The sequence below is a fragment of the Motacilla alba genome, chromosome 4, assembly GCF_015832195.1.
Source record: "Motacilla alba alba isolate MOTALB_02 chromosome 4, Motacilla_alba_V1.0_pri, whole genome shotgun sequence".
NCBI classification, from domain to species: Eukaryota; Metazoa; Chordata; class Aves; order Passeriformes; family Motacillidae; genus Motacilla; species Motacilla alba.
In genome coordinates, this window is record NC_052019.1 from 40,397,791 (window position 1) to 40,407,986 (window position 10,196).

General features: G+C 41.1%; 1 protein-coding gene across 8 annotated transcripts in view; it reads right to left on the reverse strand.

The window, feature by feature from the left end:
* Positions 1–236, reverse strand: part of RAPGEF2 (Rap guanine nucleotide exchange factor 2) — a 186,773-nt gene extending 186,537 nt beyond the window's left edge. For 7 of the 8 annotated variants that reach the window (XM_038135129.1, XM_038135123.1, XM_038135127.1 and 4 more), the window contains exon 1: positions 109–236. In XM_038135129.1, the coding sequence (XP_037991057.1) occupies positions 109–177 (69 nt within the window). In that variant the 5' untranslated portion in view covers positions 178–236. The remainder of the gene's footprint in view (positions 1–108) is intronic. The other variant, XM_038135125.1, reaches the window with a different exon arrangement.
* Positions 237–10,196: the final 9,960 nt, after the last annotated feature.

Here is a 10,196-nt window from a genome sequence, read left to right on the forward strand (position 1 = left end):
CGGTGCCGCGGGGCTCGGGGCTGCCGCGGCCGGGGCTGCGCGGGGCGGGCGGGGGCAGCGGGGCGGCCCCTCCGCCGCCCGCGGGCTCCGCGGGCTCGGGGCGCTTACCTGGGGGCTCCGCTCCGCCGGGTTCTTCATCACCGCCTGGCGGAAGCTGTTATCCACGTAGGACGCCATCGCGCCCCTGCTGCCTCCCGCCGCCGCCCGGGAGGCGCTGGGGGAGGGCGGCCGCGGCCTGGCGCTGCGCGGCCGGGGCGCTGGGCGAGGAGCGGGGAGGCGGCGGCGCGCAGCGCGGGCACCGCGGGCTCAGCAGCGCCGCCGCCCGGAGCTGCAGGCGGCGGCCGAGCCCCGCCGGTGGCAGCGGCGGCGACAAGGGCTCGGCGCTCCCTCTCGAGCCGGCTCTACGCCTCCCGCCGGCCCGCTCCGCCGCATCCCCTCGGGCACCGCCGTCGTCGCCTCCTCCCTCCTCTTCCTCCTCCTCCCATCCGGGCTGATGGGGGGCTCCGCACCCGCCTCGGCGACGGGGAAGTTGCCGGCTCGGGGAGGCGGAGCGGCGGGGGGCGGGCCGAGGCGGGACGGAGGAGGGAGGGGGGCGGGTCGCCGGGGGTCGCGGCCGCCGGGGTCCCCTCCGGCTGCGGTGCCTCAGCATCCTCCCCCTGGGAACGCGTCCTCGCCGGGTCTAAGCGCCGAAAAAGAAGTCTGAGCGGCCGCCGCCATGGTCCCGAGGGACGCGCATCATCACGGCTTCGGCGGTGCTCCCTGTGCACGGATACGGGTGATGGGCAAGCTGGACGCCAAAAATAAATAAATAAATAAAATAAAGACTTGGTCTGCCGCACCTAGTGAGTTCGGGGAGGCCACCTGTTGTCACGCTTCTCCAAAGTAATCCGTATCAGCCGGCTGTCCCCTGTGTCATTGCTATATGGGGTAAAAACGAGGAAGGGAGGGGTGTGAAATCGTTAATTTATCACTGTTCTGGGGGTTATCTAGCGGCGGATTCTTCTCACGTGAAGTTAAGTTTTTAAAGAATAAAGGGTCTCGCCACATGGCTGATTTTCTTTGTTTACCACGACACCGAGCCCGTCTCGGCAGCAGCCTGACAAACGCGGAGCGTGGAAGTATTATTAGCGTGCCATTAGCGGCGGGGTAATACTATTAATGTATTTGCTTTCACGAGTGATGTGTACCCTTCGCTGATACGGATCACACAATGTAAATAATGTCAACACTAATAAATCTGTTTAATTCCCAGTCACTAGCAGTCACATTTCAATTCCAAGTAAGGTAGTGTCATCTTTATTTGATTTTTTTATTTGTGAAATTTCCCAGGGATAACCATCTTTTCCTTACAAAACATACACTGCTAGTCCCAGGAGAAAATATGTTACACATTTAGACATAAGTGGCTCTCAAAAATGCTGTGTCTTCAGACAGTAATCTACTAAACCTACTCAATTTCTAGATATGGCTCATTAACAAAGATAGCTCTTTGGGCTAATCCCACTCACATGTGTCTGCAAAATATTTTTGCAGTAATACCAATTATTCTGGGGAGATCATGGGAAAATACTAGGGACTGCTCCACATTCTCTACATCTTGCTTATTAGTGCTCACTAGAAGTCCTTATGGGAGATTTTTAATTTTTTTTTTTTTTTTTTTTTTAGAAACAGATTGGAAATGTCATGTCCTTTGCCCTAAAAAATAGCAGTTTAAATATGCCTCGTGTTCATCATCCAGAGATGATAATAATTCCTTCAAATTAATCAAGCCTGCAGCTATAGAAAAGTGCCAGCTTTTCTGAAGCTCAGTTTACCAATCCAGATTGCTGGAATTCCCTTTTTTTGGGGGCATATGTATAGGAGGAGTGCCACAGGAATGTGAGGAATGCTCTCTTGGGCTTCACTCCTCAATCACTTCAGGGCACCCGTTCCCTGCTGCTGCAGCCTAGCTTGCCTGACATCTTTATATCTCTACATCAAAACAGAGCTACCCACTCTATTTTAATATGCAATTATCTTTCATTTCAGTCCTATTAGCTGTAACAGCACCAAGTCGAGTGTTTTGCTTTGGTTAATTTTTTGCTGTGCTGTCGGGTAACACAATACCTGTGATTCATAGGGATGTGTCACTTCAGAGAAGGGGATTTCAGGGCTCTCATTGTATTCTGATCAGTGTCACAAATCTCGATGGTTATAGATTTGTGTCAAAGGCCCATCACACACTACGTGAATTGTTATAAATGGGAATGAATGAATGAAGGAGGAGAATTGTACGTAGAGAACTATGTACAAATATACTCAACAACATCTCAATAATATTTAAGGATATGTTGTGTTAACACCTTTTTTAGTGTCTGTAAGCAACATATTTGTATAATGCAAATACTCCTGATTATTCATATCCTCCATGGTGGATACTAGCATGTCCTTTATGCTGGGCTTTTTCTCTCGCTGAAATCAGTCTAGTTATTTCTGAATAGAAAAAAAAAAAAAAAAAAAAAAACCAACCAATAAATCAGTAAATAATCATCAAGATTCAGAGTCACAACAGTTATTACTTGAGAAAAATATGCAATTATCTCCAGAAACCCACATTTTTCACTACAAGTACTCAACAAAACATAATTTACAGTGGCAAATGTTCTTTCAACTTACATTTTCTCTTAGTCTCACTGTCTTCCTGTTTTCCAGCTTGAACAAAAAAATCAGTGTGATTTAACATACACATATATAGCAGGACATGCCATTCATTTTGCTTATTGTTTACTCTTCAGGCTAGATAATACTCTTCAGGTGTTATCTAGTCTTACCCTTATTTACAATGGATTGGGTTTTTTTGAAGGAGGGTGTTTTTCTGGTCATGTTAATACATTACACAGGTTTCCTACCTATCTTACATCGGGAACCCAAGAGTTAACTGTACACATGCAGTACATATAATGTTGCTATTTCAACAGTATGAAAAGGCTGCAACACAAAATATGACAGCTCAGCATAATATCTTTTTTGATAGCTACAAGTAATAGCTATGTTATTTTATAGAAGTATTTTGCCTTAGAAATACAGGGTGTCTCCCCTCCTGAATATGTCTATTTCTTTCAAGTGGTAATTTGAAATGGCCAGGTCAAACAGTTACTAAAATGCTAAGAAAACAAATTCAGCAGTTCTGGGAGCATTTTGTTCATTTGCTAAACCTCATTTTTGAAAAGATAGACTTCAAAAAGCTTGTGCTTTGTTAAGCCACATGGCTTTCAATTCATTACACCTGTAGTTAGTCACCCAGTTAAACGCTTGGTTTGCTTGGGATGCACCAGTCTGCCCTGGTAAGAAATAAAACATTGCCACTTCGAGGGAGTTTAGTAAGTTATATACAGTCTGTATTGTTATAATCCCAGGGATGCTCTTTTTTCCCATTTCTTGGGTAGTACTTGTTTCCATCTATCTCCTGGAGATGGCATGGCAGCTGCAGCAGATTCATGCAGTTAAACTCCAGCCCGCAGTATTGCCCCTCTCCTTCCCAGATCTTTCCTGGCACCTTCTTGACAACCATAAAAAGATACTTCCATAACCATTCATGGAAATAGACAGTTACAGGGGAACAGAGGTGTTGGCCTGGTGAAGCCCTCCAGACCTGATATTGACAAAAGTAGCCATCCCCTTTGGACTGGGCAGAAGCCAATTTTGTCAGATTTTAAGTCATAAATGAATTATTTTAGGTATGAGTAAGGCCACTACCAAGGGGAGATGATCTTATCCTTCAAATAAGATTAGTATCTATGCTCTCTGTTTAGGGTGGCACCATTTCTAAGAATGACTCTCACCTTTTGGGATTTATACATAGTTGGGATTACTACCACTTGCAATTCCAGCTGTTAGTACCTTTTGTATTATGATGAAGGCCATGTGAGCTTGTTTGTTTGTTTGTTTGTGTAGTTTTATCTGTTAATTTTTTACATAACATCCTCTGTTATTGTGGATATTTGTTGTCCAGTAATCACTTATGTATGGGCACAATATGGAACAACCACTCTGCACCTCTGATAGATAGAAGGCTAACACAGATCATAGTAAAATAATCCTTGAATATTTACCACAGGTTTTATGATCCTTTTATACTCATAAGATGTACGAAATTCTAAATGTTACAAAAGAGAACCTGGCCTGCACCATAAAGGAAAAATCATCCTTTGGGGTTTTTTTTGTTTTTTTCTTGAAGGAAAAACAGAAGAATTTTTGACTACTATAATGCATTTCATGCATTTATTCAACATTTGCCACTATTTGCATAGCTACATTTGGGAATATTTATCATTAAACTTCTTCTGTAGCTGCAGATGTATGCAAACCAGCTTTAGCTAGTTAGATTAATACTAGAGAAACAGCATGTTCTGTCCAAGTATTTACATGATCTTGGAGAGGAATTCACAGTCCACACAGTGTTCCCTTCAGCTGTACTGATAAAGGTGCCCAAACAAAAGGAAAGGTGGCTGTACTGCAGCAGCACCCAGGAGGCATAGGAGGAGGCCTGTGCTACACACTGTGTGAGCACTGAACAAATCAGCAGCAACTCTTGAAGATCAAGAGTGTGTTTCTGAAACTCTGGAACATCTACACAAACTTCCTCTGTGCTTGTGACCACGGTACAGGTCTGCCCTTCATCCCTCAGGAGTAAAAGTGGTGATGGGAGGTCTTCTATCCTGGTACCTCCACTGGGAAGGTGTGCTCCAGATTTCATGTCAACATCTGCCCAACTGCTCCTTCTGTGAAAAGAGACACAGAACTAGCAACTAACTAAACTTCTTCCGTATTCTGAATACAAAGAAGCACAGCAAAGTGCTGTTTCTAGTAACAGTAGCAGCAGCATTTTGAGGGGTTTTTTTTAAGCAGGAAATGAACCACAGAGAGAAACTGAAATTGCGTCTTTTGCACATCAGGATGTGTGGTGGAAGAGGTTGGCTCGGTGGGACGGTACGAAGCACACAGCAATAAGTCAGTGCTTCAGTCCTGCTGTGCTCCGGGACAGGCTGCCAGCGTGGAGAGGTGCTCTGCGTGGGTCTCAAATTGCACCTGCTACACAGTGGCAAAAGTATCAGAGAGACTAAAGCCAGTGTCGTTTTAGATAGATGACACTTTCTGAATAATGTATAGGTTAACAAACACACTCCGCTCCTTTCCAAATAGTCATCCATGAACTAATATAGGCAGGACATATACAGGAACAATTTCAACTGTTGAATGTATATCATTACAGTTTCATGATCCATATATTTGGTATCATATATATTTCAAATAATATATTTCAGTAAACAACATCCCAAACCATTCATTCTTACTCATTGCCTTTGAAATTTAAATTACTGAACAAATTAAAGCCCAAACTTACCTTTCATTGTTTTATGCTTAAGCCAATATATTTCCTAAAAGAAAATACAAGCTTACTCTTTCTGAAATAGCTATAATTGCATTATTTTTAATAATCTTTTGAAGTTTCTACAACCCAAATATTACATGATTGTGCCAAAGTATCAAAAGTAGAAATTGTCTAAAAGTTAAATATAGGTGGGATTACTATTTATTCAAAGCTGGCCAAGTCTTTAAAATAATTCAATTCATACATATTAATGATAGATAGCCAGATGATCATTATTATCCAACAATGCTGCTTTTCATAAAGCACTGGATGATAAAGTTACCTAGTAGATCATGAAGAATGATAAATAAAATATGTAAAGCTCTGCTAGAAAACTGAAAAACATAGGAGATAGGAACTTTATTCCTGCACCAGGATATAAAATATTTATATGAGAAAAAAAATGTTGTTAACATTGTTATTAAGACCTTTCACTCTAAGTGTGATATTTTCAGTACTAGGATTCTATACTAATTGCCTAATTTTCACTGGCTGCCATCAGAAACCTTTTCATTTTTTAAAAGTCAGATATATTCTATATAGTATATATAATAATTTATATATTATAATTTATATATTATATATTAATTATTAAAGCATTTATCTTCAGCTTGTACTAGCTATTTAAAAAATATGAATATATTTATAACTTTTGGCATTACTGGAGGGCGTTATTCTACAAATTAATTTTACAGCTGGTAGCATTTTTCCATAATGAATTATTGATTAATTATTTCAGATATTGCCCATCCTCACTCCAGCACCAAGCACTGCTTACTGAATGCTAAGTCAGCCCATGCTAGAGCTCTTCCTTGGACTGAGTCCCCAAACACCACATTCCTGTCAGTTTTCACCTCTTTACTCTTGTCACCATCTTCCACAGAAATCATCCACGCTCCTCCCTGCTTAACACACTGTGGTGAATCACAAACACGTTCCAACATAGTACTGCCAGCACTTATTAGAAGAGCATTTGCATTTACATTGCTTCCTAACAACCTTTATGAATTATTGCTTTGCCTTGAAATTAATAGTCATCGTGGATAATGTTTATGTGGCTTAGCCTTCTTCATCCTTCAGTCACCATTTAGATCTGTTCAAAGCATATGGGGATGTGTGGGTGTGTACTTTAGTGAATGTTTCTCTGCTGTGCATACATATCCTGGCAAAGCATATTCACACCTATATCATAATGTGACAAGTACTAGGTACCAATTTAAATGGATAGAACCAGCTTTAATTTCAGTGGATTCTATAAAAGTTGGTATTTTTGTTACTTACAAATTAGTGATGCCAGACTCCATAGATTTGTGCTCCATCTACTCTTCCAGGAAGAAACCATCCAGTAACTGGAATAAAAGAGTTTTAAAATCCAGTTTTACTCTGTCCAAAGAAAGCATATTCCAGGTAAATGGACACTGAGTTAAGCTACCAAGGCGATCTAAGCTTACTGTGTAATTGTTTTGATCATTCTGGACAACTTAATGACAATATGCCTGACCTTGTGTGTGCAGAGCTCCTCACTGAACCTGTAGTCAAAGAATATTCTTAATAGACAGATCATAAAAAAATTACACACTTCAGGTTCAAAACACTATTATGACCAAATGTGTTTCACAGCTTCTACAGTCTCTGTTAATGTCAGCAGTGAAAATCAAGACTTTGTATTCCCTTCCTTTTGTAATGATCTTAATACAAAGAGATCCCTATTTCCACTGTAACCTTCAGCTTCTGTACAAATGTGTAATGATAAATTCAAGGATAAAATTTAGTTGGAACAAGAAATCATCCAGTAACACAAAAACAGAAATGTGAAAGACCAGACAACAATAAGCAGTACTGCACTCTTAAGCAGTCCCTCACTCTGAGGTAGAAGTTTACACAATGTATTCCCTGTGTTTCTTGGATCTAAGACAGCAACAACTTATCACTTTCCCTCAGGGTTTTTATGTTAATTTTGTTATTTGTTTCATTTATGTAACAGATACTCATAATACTCTTTAAACATTCAGCAGCTAGCTGTGATAAACACTATCTTCCTACTCCTGCAACAACTGATTTGTACTGAGAACGTGCACCATTGCCTTCTTGTGCCACTGACGGAAGAGCATGGGAACACACTGCCTGTTTCACTTTTCCTTTCTAGAAAAAAAAAATTAATATAAGAAGATAAAGCCTCTGTCTTTGTTGCTGTGCTTAGCAGAGCAAGTAGCAGAGGGAAGTTGCAGATGAAGATCTGTAGCCAACCAAGTATATCTTGTAAATAAGTTTTCTAGGTCAGGAAGAGAAACTAACATGTGGGAAGTAATTGGACAGAAAGAGGTAGTTGAGATTAATGTTTTGTGGCAAATAGATGACTTTCTGGAACATGTAACTTTTGAAAAATACAGGGACTCTCAAAGATTTTGTTGGAGGTAGCCATTTGCCAAGAATTTTCCTTTTTTTTTTTTTTAGCTACTTACAAGACTACTGACATATGCTGGCATCTGACTGGCATGACAAGAACCCTGTGCACTGCCACTATAGCCATATTTAAATTCTATCTCTCTTCCTTCAGCTCAAGGTAGCTGGAATGGAGACAGTCCTGTGTATTTAGTCTTTGGGATAAGGAAGTCTTGAAATACTTCACAAGTACCCTCCTGCAAATAAACTGGAGGGTGGAGATTGGCATCCACATGCTCTTGTTTGTGCGTGAGCAGCATTCACATGAGGAAGCAGATTCTTTGGTGGGAGAAGAGCTGGGGTGGATCATTCTCCTGTTCAGTGTATCTTTGTTTTACAGTCCGGGTCCTCATCTGGTTAAAGCCCCTGTCTTTCAATGAGACCAACAAAATCTTGCTAGTTTAAAACAGATAAGCACCCTCTCCCTGTCTTTGATCCCTGCTGGGCTTTTAGGGAGTTCTCTCAGAGGATGGTCTCCAGCTAAAAAAAATGCGCTGCTTGAAACCCCCAGAGAGAGACACCTCTCTAAGGTGCACTCAGCTGTGCCCTGGGAAGAGCTGCATGACAAACAACAAAACAATCTTGCCCCTGTTTGCCCAATGGCGACATCTGTGTCTCGTTAGCGACGCACGAACTGTTAAAATAGTTCTTCTCTCAGGTGGAAGTGAGCTGTATAACTTCATTCCGTTGATGTGAGTAGCTAACAATGTTGCCTCGAGCCTTTGCATTACTACTGCATTCAGGTATGAGTTTAGATTCCTCTTGCTATGGAGCAGAGGAGTTGAAGCACAGGAGAAAATTTCAGTTTTAATTAATCTGTCTTGGTCCCTTGTGTTACAAAAATATTCTCAACGCTCCAGAAGTCAAGTATTTACATGGATACTTTGTTTATTTTCAAATAGACTTTCTGAAGTTTTATTTGAAGTACCTGTAATCCTTAACCCACACTCATCTCTAATATACTCTCAGTGGGGGTCTCTCTCACCTTATATGTAAATCTCTGACCCAGATAGTGGGTTGATACCACTGGTCAATATAAGTACAATTGACTAAAACCACATATGGCAGACCTTCAAAGGGCAAAGAGGGGCCTTTCAAGCAAAAATATAATTTTTTTTGAAACCATCAATAATGCTACAGCTATTCAGTTCATTTGAATTTGGAGACCAATACTGTAGAGGAAATATTTTCCTACTGTGATTAGATCTTAAAGGATTTGTGCATGTGGGAATTAAGTTGCACTTCACTTTGTGGGAGCCTCAAACCTGAAGGTTCCAAGGCTAATCTTGTGGAAAATAAGAAAGAAACTTGTACGTGGATGAAGATGTGATGGCATTTGAGAAAAACTGAACTACAGTGGCCTGAACCCATTCTGCAGTGCTTGCAGATCTTTGTTTCAGTAAATTTTAAAGAGAAATAAAAGTGCTGAAGATATCCAAAGCAATGTATAGCTCTGAGCTATTTCCTAAAATATCTCACAATATGAGCACATATATGTCTTTTCTTCAAAACTATACAGGTAAGTCATGGCCCTGAAAAAGCACCTCTTAACCTTAACCCAAATGATTAAGGTTAAATCATATGGTAATTCCATCTTCTTTCTAGCGGGCATTTGCAACTCTTTTGAAAGCAACTGAAAATACTTAATTGGCCTAGATGCACTCACTTGCACAATTATAAAGTGAAATTGGGTAGCTGGCATTAAAGGCTAAGGATGTAGGAATCATAAAAATGTGATAACTTGTTCCACTTGTAATTTCCCTTAAGAAAAATTTCACTAATTTATGTGCCCATCATTTCCCTGAATTTACCTGAAACACTGTGTAGTAGTCATAAAACCAGAAAATTACTCACTTTTCCTTTTTCTCCAGAGTACTTTGTGGGGCCAGATGCCTTTCTCAGGGAAACAAGAGGGAGATAAGATGGAATATCAAAGTATTCTGGGGAAAAAAAGAAAAAGAAACTTTTTTGGGGCTAAAACATGACTAGTTTATACCATTCTAATCCTTCACCAAGGGCAGCACAAACCATGCAGTCCTGTGTCACACACCAGAGAGTTCAGTTACACTCAACATCTTTCCTGAGATGCTGCAGAGTCCTTCATTCCATTGACGTAACTGTGCAAGTATTCACTTTGTGAAAAAAAAACAATCTGAAAGAAAGCAAAGCTGTGTCAAAAATTAGGGAAGAGGGACCAGAATTAAAATATACACTTGCCTTAGCCTATCAAGCTTTATCCTTCTCAGGGCTTGGGCTAGACATGCTATTTGCAATCTGTTTACCCAGAAAGCATAAAGTGGGTGTATGTCTGTGGAGCAAACCCTTGTGCCTGCAGACTCCCCCA